Here is a 17,453-nt window from a genome sequence, read left to right as displayed (position 1 = left end):
ATATTAATAAGCCATAACCCCATTTCTACAGGCTTTAGATATACTAGTATATGTGATGTTATCCATTCAAGCATGTGCACGACTACTCCCACTGAAGACCGGAACCCTAACTTTTATCAACAAAAAGACTAATAATGATGATCAAAAGGATGTTAAGCGCACATCAAACCACCATCTCTCTCTCCCCCTCTCTTCCCTCTTAACTCAAAACTTGGTGGGCCTGTAGTAAAGGCCCAGTGGGCTCTCCTGAACTCTTACAAAATAAAGTAAAGCGAATTTTATGATTTTGTACGAGAAAAAAGGACTAGAGATGGACCCCATAACGATGGTCGATGCTCCTTTTGTAAACATTGCCCAGTGAGCGTGGTTTACGCAATAAAAAGTACATGCTTTTCTCCCTAAATCTATTGGCTTCTGGATCTTCTGGGGCATATATTGGAATCAACATTCCTTCCAGGCCTTTACAATATAAAACAGTCTTTAGTCTTTAACCCCATTAATCCTTCGTGCCTGAATTTAACTTGTACTATTCTAACAGAGCGGGCTCCAGTGCACACTGTGCAGTGCTGGTATTCGGTAGGGTCCCATCCTCCTTTGAAACCACTCAGACTGTTAAGGCCATTGCCTTGCTTGGTGCAATGGTAAAATGTTGGACTGGCAAGCATGAGAAAGTGGGTTCGAGTTTGAGAGTGATTACTTTGTGAGAAAAGCGGGTTCGAATTTAAGGCTCAGTTTGGGAAACATGTAAATACAAAATATAAATACAATAGGCTTAGTTTCAAAATAGTACAAATACGAATATGTATAATGTGAATACAGACAAATTAATATAAAATTTTGCACTCTACATATTTGTATTTATATGATTTTGTATGTATACTAACTTAATACTTGTTTTGCCAGCTGTGAGACCAATCATTTTGTTCCACTACAGCCATAAATGCAGGTAAAAGAAGTAGTTGTAAGCTATATACACTTTATAGTTGGTCTGGAATCAAGGTTTTAAATATTAACACATAGATGCAATTGAATTGAGATCTATTCCTCACAGAACGTACCTCACAACACGTTTTTAAAGCACACCAACTTTTTTTTCAGTCTATATGGGGTCGGTCTTAGGCCCCTGAAATTGCCCAAAACCCAAAATACCTTTTATTTAGGTGTATCGGCCTATCGGGGTGCTAATGAAACGATATGATATACCCAGATATGCCCAAAATGATTGGCCATTTGATCCCACATTCTGTAGAACAGTTATCCAGTTCAGCTAATCCATTCTCCCTCCCACGACCCCATATAGCTGGGACCAAACATTGGATAATGGGCTCTCTTCACCATTTGACCCTTGCACCCTAGTGAATATTTCGAAAGATTTGGAAATGAAAGCTCAAAGTATCACCAATCAAGGTTTTTAAAACCAATTTCGACAATGAACCGGTCAAGGCTCTGGTTCTTGGGTTGAACAGTCCAATCGTTTGAATCAAATAGATGGTCTGTTCTAACAAAAATAAAAATAAAATCTGGCCAAATCATTGAATGGTTTAAATGGTTGAACCATCCGAATCAGCGGTTTGCTGACCAAATCAATAGTTTTAGGAAAATAACGATTCTGGGGTAAAAAGGACCGGTTCCTGATTTTTCTAATCCGACCGTCTGGTTTGGTCTGGTTATGAAAACCATGTCATCAACTAAAATAATTACTCCCCAACAACTAAAAAAAATCTAACCCATTGGCTTCTCAGACATCTAATGCTAGAATAATCTCTTATCTAGGCTGGAAAAAAAAAAAAGCAACTGTGTCTAATGCTGTCGTTGAGAAGATAGCGACAATGAAGTTTTCTTGGCCGTCAAATACTCCAACGAGAGATGCAACAAATCTCTTTAAAGGGATAAAACCGTTCAAACACAATTAATTGCTTAGGATGCTTTCTCATCGGTTGATGGATCGATTCAGTGGAGCCATCTCAAAGATGAGTTCTTCCATCCCAAAAAAGGGTTATCATAGTTAATTGAAATTCGAAAAAAGAAAAAAAAAAAAAAAGCATAAAACCATCCTTTTGCGAGAATCCAAGAAGCAACTGGTTTAACCATTTGGAAAGAACTTTATTCTCCCAAAACGAATTTCATGCGCCAGATTCATTGAGTGCTAGCTAGCTAGCTGATAACTTGTGAAATATTCCCCTCTCAGATCAAAATTCCCAATGGGAAATAGCAGATTTCAGTCCATGATAAGGTTTAAACATAACAGGCTCTGTAACCAACGTCATGACTTTGTAAACAATATATCCATCAATTGTTCAGAGTATTACCGTGGAATACAAGTCTAATGAAATTGACAAAGTGATAGTTCATGTGGGGTGTAACTGTAGTGTAAATAAACCGAACACCAGCTATTCTTTTTTTTTCCTTCCTTTTTTGACGATCCTTTTGACTGCTCTGATGAAGCAAGATGTTGAATATTTTCTTGTTTCCTTCTTGAAGCAGAAGAGAAGCATTATTTCTACCTCTGTTTTTCCCTCTGATCAATATCTCTAATTCTAACAGTTCCACCACTAGTAATTAACCATATGTATCCGTTAAGGGATTTCTTTGTCTTGAGAAGAAAAAACGAAAAAAGAAAAGAAAGTTGTTTAATTTAAGGCCTCTTTTTCAGTGATTTCCATTTTGATCAGGAAGCTTTCTGGGTTGATGTTGCTTCCAGTTATTCAGTCCACTATCTCCTACTTTTAATCTCTCTTCTCTTGTGTCATTCCCTTAATCCAATTTTTAAGCTAAAGGCTGTATAGATTGCCCTTCTCTCCACTACTCTTTTGAAAATTACAGGGAATCTTGAACATAACTGTCAAAAAAAAAAAGACCCAGTGCGAGACTGGGCACAATAGCCAATGTATTTTTGTATAGAGTACGTAAGAGTTGAGAGAGAGAGAGAGAGAGAGAGGCCCTTTGTTTATCGTAGTTGCATGAAAATACACAATCCAAAGCAATATGGTTGGTATAAAGCAAAGGGGTTCCCTCCATGTCACGTTCGAACCCAGATAAGCTCTCTCTCTCTCTCTCTCTCTCTCTCTGGGTCCGAGAAAGTGCAACAGAATCACTTCCATCTATAAAGAAAACCAACCATCCCTTGATGGGCACCAAATTATAAACACCAAAATTCTTGCCTTCACCAACTCTAGCTACCTTACCTTTTCCTCCGTTCTTCTCTCTTCTTATCGCCCCCTTTCTTCTTCCTTTCTTTCTTTCTCTGAGAGTATCATCATCATCATTCACCCTACAGCACAAGATGGTCGGTTTGTCCTCTACTTCATCTCTGCCTTTGAAGTACAAGGTGTCTTCCTAGAGAGAGGAATTAAGCATCGAAAACCAGGAGAACATGGGTTGTGGTAGTGGGTCTTGGAGGTTTTTGTTCAGAGCTTTTCTGTTTGTTTGCTTTCTTGTCATTTTGTTGGTTGAGATGCTGGCAAGCCGTGGATTCATAACAATAACAACAACTAAAATAGCAACTCCATCAACAGCAAGTTCGAAGCAATTTGAGGTGATGATAGGAAGAGATAAACCTGCTGTTCACCCTGATTTAGATCCCAATTACATGAGCAAAAGAAGGGTTCCTAATGGACCTGATCCCATTCATAACAGGTATGTTTGTACATCCACCAACCCTCTCCACCCCCCCCCCTCCCTCCCAAAAAAAAAAAACATAACAAAAAGAACGAAATTTCTGTATATGCATCTGTGTTTTACTAATAATGGAGTCATTTGATAACTGCTGAAGTGGCTGAACTGAATGACTTATTGTTTTTGTCTTTTAGTTGATAAAATAATTAAATAAAAAAATATTAGAGGGATACGAATCAGCTTCAGTAATTAAGGAACTGATCAAAATTAACATCTTTAATATATATAACTTATTTACTAAAAGACAAAGCAATAAGTCATTCAGTTCAGCCACTTCATCTCTTACCAGACGGCCCTTAACACACTCAAATACCACCTTAATTTGCCTAGCTAGTAAAAAAGAAAAAGGGACTAGGCGCAGTATAAACATGCATGTTCTCTTTGATTCTTATAATGAGCTTTTGTATATTTAGTTAAGAAAAAGAAACTGTTTAGAAGATATGTTGAAGTACTAAGCATGATATCTTGCAAAAGCATTCTTCCAAAATCAATACTTTTAATCAAAGAACAAACACTTAATATATTAGTGGAAGATGGGATAACTTTAGCTATAGGAAGAGAATAGATGCCTTCTTTTTCTGTTCAAATTTGTTTGATAAGGGCCAATGTTATGCTCAAACAAGTTGATCCCCCTATCAATGAAATAGAAAAGCAACAACAGGATATATTGCACTATATAGTTATCCTCCTGTAAAACAATGTTATTTTCAGCATCTCACAACCATGATGATCTACTTGGTGGTACTTTAGTTGATTCCAATCCCAATGTTACGTCAGTTTGGTCTTCATGAGCCTTGAGTCCTCTCTCTCTCTCTCTCATATGGCCCAAACCCCTTGATCATGCTAAAGCAAAGCTAATTACAACTCTATCTTTAACTTTTGTACTTTGGCGTGGTGTTCTCTCTCTCTAGAGACTACTACTTTAGCATACATAACTGATACCTTGGCGTTTTCTTTCATTTTTTTCAGGAGAGCGGGGAAATCTAGGCAACCTCCTGGTCGAGCTTAGGCGTCAAGAGGATGGTGAAGCATCACCAATGTAGACTATGATTTACAAGATGTATCATCTTGTGTGTTTTTCAAGTGGGATCGATTGTAAACACTCCTTAGAAAATTAGAGAATTCTTATAAATCTGCAAAAGCGCTCCAGTTTACAGAATTAGTAGTGTGGAGGTGGTGGGGCCGGGAGTAAAGCAAATCCAAGCTTCTCTCACACAAAAATACACGTACAAGCATCCTCAGAATTCAGAAAGATTAAACAAACTTTGCAGACACCCCCACTTTAGCATTCCATTCCATGCCCCTTTAATTTTGAGAGATAAAGAGGGAAAGAGGGAAAGAGATTCAAGAATAGAGGATTATCTTTTGCATGTAAAGAACAAAAGAAAAAAACAAGTAGATACTATAAAAAAGAAAAATGATCAATGGAACACAACCCAAGAAATGTTCTAGTAGGCATACATGATAGGAGAAGGTATGTAATGTAATGTAATTAATCTCTTTCAATCAATCAATCTTCTTTGGCTTTGGCTTTCTAGGTGTCTTGTGCATTTGTCCAATCTAAAGCTAAGTCCCACCAATTAAGTAAAGGTGATGATGATCTAAAGAATTTTTTTTTTTTTTCACTTTTGGTTTGGTTGCTCTGGTGGGGTGTCATGCGTGTGTGGTACTGTTGTTCGGTCTTCGGTCCATTCAAACTTGTAAAAATCTGCATGAGAGTTGAGAGATTCTTCTAGTCTAGTCTCGTCTCGTAATAATCATAAAAACAATAATAACATGCGTATAATCTCCAAAGTGAAAAATCACCAAAGGCAGCTGCAGGGAGCCTCCACTGCTCTCAATGCTTTTCTTTTCTATCCATTCTCCTTTCCTTTGTTTTCTTCTTTTAGTTTCTTTCTTTTCTTTGTTTGATTTTTTATTCAATCGAGAAGCAAAGACTCGGTCTAAAGTTAGGGGGTTTCAAGTTTCAAAATTAGGGCTGCTCTTGCGTGGAGATGGGAGCCCTGAGCCCTCCCCGTGCAATATTTTATGAATGTAGATAGCTATCAACTACCAGCATGGTATTGGTGGGCTCACCGTCACGTTCTGAAAAAATGCAGCCCAATGTCATGCTATCACGACAAACCGTCCCGGCCCAATGAGTCGGTCTGATGGTTCTCTTCATAGAATTTATGACTTGTTGTAGCAGAGACCTGAGATCAAATTTGATATCATCAGAGTTGGAGGGTTAAGGGGACGGGAGATGAGTTACTTCCATTGTGTCAGCCTGTCAGGGATGGAGCCGGGGATGATTCAGGGAGTTCATGTATATTTTCCCCCTCCCCCACTCTTCAGTCAAATCGATCCTGACTTACAATGACATAAAGGAGAGGTAACCGGTCCCCCAAATCCGTTACTCAACAACTTAAGTGATTAGTATTGGCGGGAGTAGATCCTAAGTTTGAGACCTTATCAACTTATTAGACGATTGGCACCTTCATATTCTGACCATGATTCAAATTCACCTAAGCTTCTGATGTTAGATTCAAATTCACCTTTGCAGTCAACCATGTGAATCATAGAAGTGGTAATCAATCAGATTGTACTCATAAAAATTCGGGTTTTGATTGGTCAAATATTTTTAGGTATCATAGATTGTACCTATCAGGGTATCATACTTTTCTGGTATCATAGGATATGTCTTCCGTATAAGTCTGACTATGATACTGAAAATACATGGTACCTAAACAACTGGCAATCAATCAATTGGCAGTAATATCAAGTCATAGAGTTTTTGGATTAGTCAAAGTTCTTCCTTAATTGTGATTTACTACAAGTCATGGTTTTTAAAACCGGACTGGACCGGACTGTCGGATGGGAAAAAATGGGAATCGGTTCTGGTTTTCCCCAAAACCAGATTTTTGCTAAAAAAATAATAATTTGGTCAGCAAATTGTTGATTTGGGCAATTGAACCATTCGAACCATTTAATAGTTTTGATCTTTTTTTTATTTTTTATTTTTTTATCAGAATGGACCGTTTATTTGATTCGAATGATCAGATCATTTGACCCGAGAACCAAACCCCTGACCAGTTCGTTGTTTAGGTCAATTTTAAAAACCTTGCTACAAGCAAAAACATCTACACACTGTGAAAGTAGGGGAATCCAGTCGCATACTAGGAAGATCTAGGGTTTACCCATGAATTGAACATACATGTATAGAAATCCCACTTGAAAAATACGGGGCCATGCACGCAATTGGTTTACAAGGGTAGGGCTAAGAATTGATTTAAGAAACATGATGAAGATAAAAGTTTAGGCATTCATATCTATGATCTTATAGAGAAGAAGAGCTAGACCTAAAGCTTGGTAGTTTATCCTCCTAGCCCTCGCAATTGGGTCCTGAAATTCATACCTATCTTCTAATATAAATCTAGCCTAGCATAGCATATACATAGTAACTAGTCATTAGTGCCCAATAAATGCTGCTAAGGGTGGAAGAATAGGATTAATTTTCTTATAAAAGAAGCAGAGAAGATGGTGATACTTTCTTCGTATATACTGAATGGAAATTGGCCCCCTTAACAGCTTCTCAGTCTAAGACGGGAAAGACTAAGCATGACAACTATGGACATCATGGTTTTTAAAAACGAACTGGTGATGAAACCGGTCAAGGGTCTGGTTACTGGTTCGAACAGTCCGACTGTTTGACCTGAATAGCCAGCCCGTTTTGATAAAAAAATAAAAATAAAAATTTGAAAAACCGTCAAAACCGTTCGAAAGGTTAACCGGCCGGTTCAGCGGTTTGCTGACCAAAATCAACGGTTTTGAGGGAAAAAGCAGTTTTGGAGAAAAACGGAACCGGTTAGGTGAGTCCGACCGTCTAGTCCAGTCTGGTTTTGAAAACAGTGATGGACATTAGAAACATTATTTGATTTAGGGAAAGTTCCCGATTAGTACCATGTACTTTGAGCCAAGTGCCGCTTTGGTCCCCAAACTTTAAAATGCGATAATTCAGTACTCAAACTTTTAAATCGTGACAATTCAGTATCTGTTGTTAACTAGTTGTTAACCAGTCGTTAAGTGGTATTTGAAAAAGACACAAATGCCCTTCAAATGTTGCTTAATTTTCTTTATCAACCATCTAAATATTGACAAAAAAATTAACAGTCCCAAACCCTTGCCTTTTCCATTCAATAAAGTTGGGGTCACATTTGAGTGGGCATTTTGGTGACCCCAACTTCTTGAATAGAAGAGGCAAGGATCTGAAACTGTTAATTTTTTATCAATGTTTGGATGGTTAGTAAAGAAAATTAGATGACACTTGAGGTTCATTTGTGTCTTTTTCAAATACCACTTAATGGCTGGTTAACAGCTAGTTAATAGCAGGTACTGGATTATCATGTTTTAAAAGTTCGGGTACTGAATTGTGCATTTTAAAGTTTGAGAACTAAAGTGGCATCAGGCCCAAAGTACATGGTATTAATTGGGATTTTTCCCTTTTATTTATTTCTATTTAGAATGGGAGAGAAAATGAGTTTGGATCAGCTAAAACTCGATAGCTGTGTTAGGGGCTGTGTAATCAATAAAGACGTCCCACGTGAGTGATGGAATTGAAAGGTTGAGTCATGGTGGGGCATATAATACACTTTATGGCTGATGTGGAGCGTTTTTGTTGGTTGCACAGTCCATCATGTCAAATTCAGCTAATGAGGACTCTAAAGTTATGTTTGGTTTGAAGGAAAAGGTAGGGAAAGGAAGGGAAAGATAGGAAAGCCTATACAAGATTGGCTTTAAGAGGCTTATCCATTGCAGAGATCATTTAGAGCCTGTTTGGGAGGGAACATGTAAGGGTAGGAGCCTTGTAGACAGTAAACACTAAGCCAGTTTGTGGCATAAATGCAGTACAATCTTATTTGCACTAGTACAAATGCATAAGAGTACAAACGAAAAAATGCAAATTCTTGTTTGACTTTTTTTTGAATTTTATTTTATTCTGATTCATGTTTTAATGTACTTCATTTGTATTGCAATCAAACAAAATAAGTTAAAATTTAAAACAAAAATAGATCAGAATTTACACTCAAATCATTTGCACTGTTATAGTTTTGCATCAATACAAATTTATTTGCATTGCAATCAAACACAGGCACAGGAACATTCCTTATCGTTCGGTTTTTTTGGTTAAATGACCTGGCTGGTAAACCCACTTTGTATTCTTATACAGGCGAAAGTGTATATATCAATGACAAGAAATGGCATCACAGAAAAAGGAAAAAAACATTTAATTCAAGAAAAATCTTTCTTTCTCTTTTAAAGTTGAAGCGTCTCACTTTGTAAAATGGACAAGGGCATTCAAGTGAAAAAAAAAAAAAGGAGACATTGAGGGTGACGAAATGATTGAAATCATGAACAGGCAAGGATTCAGACAAGATTTATTGTTGAACTCTCTTGTAATTTCCTCATCGATTTGAGCTCCCTCTCTCTCCCTTCTTTTTGGTGGAGTGGGTTGGATGTAGAATTGTAGATATTGGTCTGTTAGGCACCATCTTGGGTTCAGACACACAGGATATGTAATTGCAGCTTGGATGGATATTTATAACTTACAAGGAAAACACTTGGCTCCTACCATGTTGGAGGACATGCATCCGCATTTTATACACTAATTTTAAGATTAGGGTTTTAGAGGTTTAAGGTTTAAAATTAGGGCTTAAATAGAATACATCCTCCGATGGAAGCCAAATTGATCGATATTAAAACAAATCAAATCCGTCATTTAGAAGGTTTCCCCGAATAGAGGATTTGGACTAAAAATCAGCTTGATCAAGTGATGACGTCAGCCCCCACAATGTCTTACAGTACATATCCGCCGTGTATTAGAAACATCTCCTGATGATGATATCACCATTTCTGGTATTATCATCAGGAGATGTTTCCAATACACGACAAGGATGTGCTGTAGGACATTGTGGGGGGCAATCTGGTGGGGGGCTGATTTGATCTCACTTTCAAGTGTATAATATCCTCATTGTTTTCAGAAGTTTTCAACGAGTTCCAAAAGAATAGCATTTTAAATTTTCAATATTTTTAGCAAAATTTTAGAGATCATATTGTGAGCTGATTCGAATTTGGAAGCCAAATTACTATACATAGTGGGTAAGTGATTGGAATCCAAATTACTATCCTGTTCTCTGCGTACGCAAGCAGTGGAGCCCAAACTTTGGGGCCGATTGGCAAGTCTTTTTGGGAAGATCTTATGGTAGCTCTCACACTCAAAAGACACATTGAGCTAGAGGTGTAAAACATGTTGTGTTGAGCCGGTACGGCATGGCTTGCGTGTCGCTTATGCAAAGTGTGGGTCGGGTCGTGCCTCCCTCCCTTGGGATGTTTTGAGGGTCAACCTGGCATGGCCCATAGCCTGAGCCCACATGGGCCCATGCTAGGCCAGGCTTGGCTGGTCCATGGGCCAAGCATTGGGCCTGGCTAGGTCGTGGATCGGGCCAGAGTTATTTATTTAAGAAAAACCTTAAATTTAATTTTATATGAACTTTGATGTATACAATTTCTTATATATACAATAATTAAATAAAATAGTATAATAAAATTGAAAACATTTGTTTATTTTATTAATATATTATATATTATATATTATTATATATTTATAATTTATATAATATATTATATAATATAAATATATATAAAATATATATATGGGGCGTGCCAAGTCGTGCCAACCCTCGAGCCACAGGCAGCACAGCACGATATGTAGGCCATGCCGACCTGACCCGTTGGCCTAAAACCCCAAGCCTAGCATGGCCCATCGGCCCATACAATCATGCCGAGCTAGTGGCTTGGCACCAATTTACACCTCTACATTGAGATTTTGCATTAAGATCCAAGCAGCCTAAAGCCTGTTTGGTTAAGGCGTGTCTTTTTGTTTGTCTTTCCGTGCAAAGACAAATAGAAAAAAAAAACGCAAAAGTTCCATTTGGAGCTTCCCGAAAATCGCCCGTTTTGGGATTCACTCGTTTTTTCAGCGCATCAGCTTTTGGCGACTAGATCTATTGCAAACCAAACGGGAAAAGTCTAAATCTCAATCTATCGAGCTTGTAAATAACCAACAGGCCGTGCAGAAAGATGCGCCAAACAGGCCCTTTATGTATCATGTTTTATATGACTCTGGATCTCCTACCCATGACAACTCTACCCACACCTACCCACAAAACACTTCTCTATGCATTGGGATCATCTCCCCACACATAACACCATGTAAGAGCGTGAAATGTTCTCCATGTATGGTTGCAATCTCATGTGGGTACATGTGAGTAGAGTTGTCATGGGTAAGAGATCCAGACCCGTTTTATATATACTCTTTATATTTCTATAGAGAAATTATTCATTAAAAAATAAAACAGATAACAACTTCAAGCAGGAAAGAGAAACAAAAGAGCACAAACAACAGCAAAAGAAAAAACAAAAGAATCAAGAAAGACCAAATAACTAAAACAACCGAAACAGCCCAACAACCCTTAGTGAGGGCGGAGGCTACTGCTAATCGAAATAGCTCAACAACCCTAAGTAGAATCTAATGTAAGGGACACGTGCTATATATGTGTGCAAGTATAAGTTGACATTTATAATCAAATATAACTTTTAAGATATGCACAAAACCAAGGCAAGGTATATATATATTCTGCATGTAATACATTATATATGTATATATGTATTGTTTTATGTTCATTTTATATTTTTTATTTCTTTACAAAAATGCTAACAATTGAGTTTTGAGAACATAAAAGTCGTGTTTTGGCAAAAAAACAAAAAACAAAAAACAAAAAAGTGGGACAAAGTGCCTTTGCTCCCTGTGATGCATAAATCTTAAAAAGTTATCAATCGATGTAAAAATCACCTCAATCAGATACCGAATACAAAGTTATGGTCTCCAAAAGTTTTATTATGCATGATTCAATGACTGAATCAAACAGAATAATGGTTCAACCACTCAAATCATACAAATTTTTACCAAGTCAATAGTTTTTGACTTTTTGTTAAAAGCCAGGCTTTAAGAAAACTAAACCTTCGAACATGGCCAGCCAAATCAACAAGTTGAAAACATTGATTTTAATAATTCTCTCCACTCGGAGCTGCCCAAATTGCACAACTATTTTGTTTCTACATGACAAGTCAACAACTCCAACTGTTTTAGCCTATTACATAGTAGAAAACATTTGTGGTGATAAGTATGTTTTTTCTTGGGGTAAATTATAAAGACCCCCCTTTACTATGGGGTTAGTGACAAAGACCCCTTATTTGCGACAAAGGCCCCCTGAACTTTAGCTGTTAGACAAAGATCCCCTCAATTAGTGCTCCATCAGTTAACATCAAAAAAATATTCTCATCTCACTGTTCAAAGTTTTCTAAATTCCCAAACTACCATTTTCTAATTTATTTTATCCTTGTCTTTAATTTATGAAAGTATATTACTTTGTTTTTTACACTTTGTATTGTTCATTGTCTTCTCCAATAGAGAAGATTTATTTACAAAAATAGAGAGAAGAGACCAACAACATGAAGCCAGAAAATTGAGTATGTTGTTTTCTCGGTCACTTTATTGAAGCAATAAATCTCCATTTGGGTCAATTAGGTTTAAAAAAATGGCAAAAAAAGAAAATAGAGAAAGTTTGATGGGGTATTTTGGTAATTTAACGCATTTTGTCATTTGACTTAATGGCTGAGGGGGTATTTTTTACAATGTAAAAGTTCAGGGGGCCTTTGTCACAAATTGAAGTACACGGGAGTCTTTGTCATTGACCCCATAATACATGGGAGTTTTATAATTTACCTTTTTTTTTCTTCATGGACTGCACAACAGGGATAACCCATCCCCCTCTAGCCCTCCCCTTAACCCCCCAATCTTAGTGGCAATGGGATTTGATTCCAAGTCTTCACTCCAACAAGTCACTGATCCTATTAACTTGAGACTTTTTTAGATATTACATATTACAAATAAGGTCCATTGTGTGGAAAGCATTTTGTATATTTGATTTATGCCTTCTTATTTGTAGCATTGAGACTTCACTCCAACGAGTCAAAGATCCTATTAACTTATGCCTTTCTTAGATATTACACATTACACATAAGGTCCACTAACCTTACCGTGGAGAGCCTTTGTGTATTTGATCTATGTCTTTTTATTTTGTAGGGACGCCAAGTGACCATCTTTGGGTTTATCAGAATAAATAGTTTGGGCCATTAAATAGGGTTTTTACTAGGGATGCAAACAGATCAGATTGGATTTGAATAAGGGTATATCTGAATCCGATCCAACATTGTTAATTGCATATCTGATCCAATCAGATCTGATAGACATGGATATGAATTCGGATTTGATCGAGAAGTCGAATATTCGGATATGATCCAATCCAATTTATTTTCTTTAAAAATTAATAAATTATTAAAAGAAAAATAAAAATATACTAATTTAAATAAAGAAAAACAAAATATATAAGTATTTTTTAATTATTTTCATCACATGTATATAAATTTTTTATAAAAAGTAAATATAATAACAAATTTACAAAAATACAGTATACATAATATATGTATAAATAAATAAATAACACATATATAAATAAATATATAGCATATATAACAGATCGGATAAGGAATTATCCAAATCTGATCTAAAAATCCAAATTGGGGTGATCCAAATTTGACCAAATAGGATCGAATGATCTGATCCATTTGCACCCCTAGTTTCTACTATCAACCTACAACCCTACGCAATAAACATGTTTGCACTTTCCAATTGTGCTTTACCACAAAGAGCTTGGGGGTTGAATGTTGAGTGATCATCTCAGCTACCGGACCATCGGCGTTGTGTTTAGATGGATATGGATGTGGAGTAGCCATCTCGATTACCGAACCATTGACGGATATCGAAGAGATCATAGCTACTATTGTTGTAGCACTTATTTTCCGACCCCCAATTTCACAACAAAACTCTAGCCCTTTGTTTTTTCACCAGGAAAAATAAAAACTCTAGCCCTTTGTTTAAATTCAAAACATCACATGATATTTTCTTTTATTCTTACTAGTAAATATGTACATGCATTTGCATGTGGTAGTATCTTTAAGACAAAACTATTTATAATTCATGAATAGTTTATTTACAGTTATAAGTGGGCAGTTTCTAAAATAAGAGTAAGGGACATATATGCCCTCTTTATGCCCATTGTATGTTTAGACAAAAGGGGTAGAAAGCGTCCAATGAAAATTCCAGACAAAAAGGACATTTACTCTTTTATAGGTAGTATAGATTTTATCACTGGTAGGTTCACATTTAATTGGGCTGGCATGGAAGCATTGTATTAGAGGTCGACACAAACCAACTTGAACTGATTTAAAAAAAGTTTGATTAGAGTTAAGCCAATTCAAGGTTTGTGTTCAATGCAAGCCTAATTTTTATTAGTGGGTTTAAGATCAAGTAAGCTTGGCTTACTATAATAGGGTTGCAATCAAGTTGGATCCAAAATGAATTTAACAACATCCGAACCAAACCCAAAATCAGTGGTGTGGCCAGGGATTTTTCTTCTTATAGGATCATTCAATAAATTATCACCATAGCAGAAATGTTTTCTTAATAAATGATTTAACCAAAATTAACAAAAAAAACTTTAAAATATTCAAAATACAAATATAAGAAAAATTTTCAATACATTATAACAATACTTCAACAAAAAACGATACATTAATGTCAATTTACAACTGTCTTCAACAATTGTATATATTAAAAAAAAATCTAGATACAAGTACAAAAGAAACCCATCAAAATATAATTTCAAAAGAAAAGTCAAAATCGTATAAAATTAATAAGTGAACTACATAATTACATATAAGAAAATTAGAGAATTCATTCTTTATCTTTATCAATTCTATACTTGCAATGCTTGTAATTAAATTAGTGTGGTAAGTGAATTATTGATTTTAATGTATCAAAAAATAATAAAGTTACATTAGAAATTCAATGGTTAAAATCCTAAGGATTTTTGTTTTTTTTTTTGTGTTTATTTATCCAACAGCTAAAACCCAAGGATTCCTAATTTGTGTATTTCTCTAAAAAACCTTTATTATTGTTTTCTTTTCTTTATCCAATAGTTAAAGCCCACATCTCGTGTCTTGATGAGCCGATACACTCTTTAATACTTAAGTTACTAATTGATCCCACCCTTTTTAAATTTTCATTCAACTTTGCGTTAATGTGGGCAAATGGCCCAAAACAATACCTCTACTTGGCATATTTTCAACTTCATTGGGCTAAATTAACTCCACTCACATATATGTAGCTATTAGGAGTGAGCAAATGGGTAGATTCTACCAGAACCGAATGGAACCGACTATGAATTAGCCTTGAATTGATCCTATCCAATTGTTATGGGGTAGGGTTCGGTTCTAAATTCTTGGAAATGACCTCCACCTAGGTCGGTTCCAGGGTCTACGGGTTTACCCTATCTGAACTAACCCGATGAATAAGTCTTGATTGACTTTGGCGGAATCAGCCTTGGAACCAAACTTGCCTTGAAATAGACCCCATAAAACCCAAGCACTCATAGTTACAAAGGTCATGGTCTCACTTGCTTTTAAAACCGGACCGGACCGGACAATCGGATTGGAAAAAACGGGAACCGGTTAGGTGACCAGTTTTGTTTTTCTCTAAAACCGGATTTTCTCCAAAGAACCATTGATTTTGGTTAGCAAACCGCTGACTCAAGCGGTTAACAGTTCAAATTGTTCAAACCATTCAAATGGTTTTGACTTTTTTTATTTTTTTATTTTGTTAGAACAGGCCGACCGCTCGATTTGAACAGTTGGACCGTTCGACCCAGTAACTGGACCCCTTACCAGTTTAATCTCTAGGTCGGTTTTAAAAACCACGATGTAAAATGTAATATTTACAAAATTTAAATTTAAATTATAAGTTTTGAGCCATATAGTGATATTCTACATATTAACTTACCCACTTTAATCAATGAATATAATATAAGTTTTAAACTATCTATATCATATTTATTGAAAATCGTTTTTTAAGGGGGAGAGTAAACAAAGAACAAGTTTCATGGGTAGACCCTAGAATCAACCTTGGAACCACCAAGGCCTGAACCAACCTTGGAATCGACTTTCATAGGATAGGTTCCGATTCCAAAAACCTAGAACCGACCCCTATAGGGTAGGTTCCAAGTTATGCCATGGAACCGAACCGAACTGACCCATACTCACCCCTAATAGCTATGTTGTTGCCCGATATCCAATTGAATATTGGAATCTTGCGTTGGATTTGAATCCTATGGGTCTCGGATTGGATTTAGACTTGATTTGACATATTTTTCTAAAATAGATGAGGAAATTAAAAATAAGAAAATTAACTTTTTTTAATTTATACACATGTAATAAATTAATATAAATATGAAATATTGAATGTATCATATGTATAAATTTATATTTAATATAATTTATAAAATTATATATTTTTATATTTATAAATGATTATATAAATTATATATATTAAATTAATATTTAATAAAATAATAAATCTCAAATTTTAATTGGATCATATGAGATTAAATATGAATCTGATCTTATTATGCAAACAAATCATTTGAAATGTAGAGGTAATTGGATGTAATGTAGAATAAGTATAAAAATTTTGGTGCCTATTGATTGTCCTAATGTAGGGCAGTTAATGGGTCGAGTCTAGGTCAAGATAGGGTTTCCCATTCCTACATCGATTATTAACTGAGACAAATTCATAGACCTAGAATAATCCAGACTAATAATTTGGAGAATCAGTCCTGACTCAATAGACCCGATTATACTAAAACCTATAATTTTTTCTTATAAATAATAACTTAAAACTTTATTTTTGATAATATATTTTCAACAAAAATGGCAATAATATAGTAAACTATTAATATGTTATAAATCAAGTGTTTTTAATTAAAAGTATCTTATATGTTATTGATCAGATTTATCATTTTGGACAAAAATATAATACAACTTACAAGAAAACTAAAAAGCCTTTATTTATTATTAAAAAATTAATTGATTTAAAACAAGAAAGAACAAGAGTCGACCCAATTAATAACAATGTTTTAAAAGCTAAAGGCGAAGTTAAGGAGCCCAAAAGGCATTGATCTCATTCCTCAAAGCTTAAGAAAAATTTAATTAAAGCTTATAAATTCATAAAAATAACATATAATATACCAAGTTAGAATGATAGAAGGTACAACATCCATGGAATAGAAGTTTATAATCAATAAGCTTTAGCATTTAAACATTAAATAAAATAGTAACCGATCAACTAACAATTATAAATATTTTAGATTTCATGTTTCAAAATACAAAGTTCTCAAATTATTCAAATGGCCAATTTAAAAGAAATGAAACATATCAAGAATCATCCATATAATTGATACTAGATTTATGGTCATTCAATAGTTTAGAAGAAAGGAAACAACTTAGTTAATTTGAGATGTTAAATTTAAAATAATAAGAAAAAAAAAACTCACTTGATTTATCCAATAGAAACTATGAACATAATTAACACTTTTTTTTGCATTTTCTTAAAACACTAAAGTTGTGCTTCGTTTAAAAGAAAATGTAGAGAAAGGAAGGGAAATTCCCCTACATCTATTATATCCCTACCCTTCAGACACGTGTCATTGTAAAATTTCAATAGATAGAATCTTAGAATATGTTAAATTCTCACTCTTAAAAAAGTCTATCCACTCACAAAAAAGTGA

The 17,453-nt window shown here is 35.2% G+C and overlaps 1 protein-coding gene across 1 annotated transcript; it reads left to right on the top strand.

Moving 5' to 3' along the window:
- The first annotated feature begins 3,221 nt into the window (after positions 1-3,221).
- LOC148862996 (CLAVATA3/ESR (CLE)-related protein 25-like) lies at positions 3,222-4,834 on the top strand. Its single transcript, XM_088979900.1, has 2 exons — positions 3,222-3,636; positions 4,645-4,834. Exons 1-2 carry the CDS (start codon positions 3,374-3,376, stop codon positions 4,682-4,684), a joined length of 303 nt encoding a protein of 100 aa, XP_088836026.1. The 5' UTR covers positions 3,222-3,373; the 3' UTR covers positions 4,685-4,834.
- The last annotated feature ends 12,619 nt before the right edge of the window (positions 4,835-17,453 follow it).

This window comes from Nelumbo lutea, chromosome 3 (genome assembly GCF_056320005.1).
Source record: "Nelumbo lutea isolate HS-2025 chromosome 3, American lotus-T2T, whole genome shotgun sequence".
NCBI classification, from domain to species: domain Eukaryota; kingdom Viridiplantae; phylum Streptophyta; class Magnoliopsida; order Proteales; family Nelumbonaceae; genus Nelumbo; species Nelumbo lutea.
This window is presented reverse-complemented; position numbering and strand designations above follow the sequence as displayed.

Bases quoted from the DNA above. Each gene is read 5' to 3' on its own strand.
- LOC148862996 (XM_088979900.1), top strand. From the start codon at position 3,374: ATGGGTTGTGGTAGTGGGTCTTGGAGGTTTTTGTTCAGAGCTTTTCTG. The intron at 3,637-4,644 runs GTATGTTTGTAC...CATTTTTTTCAG, and splicing joins CCTGATCCCATTCATAACAG to GAGAGCGGGGAAATCTAGGC.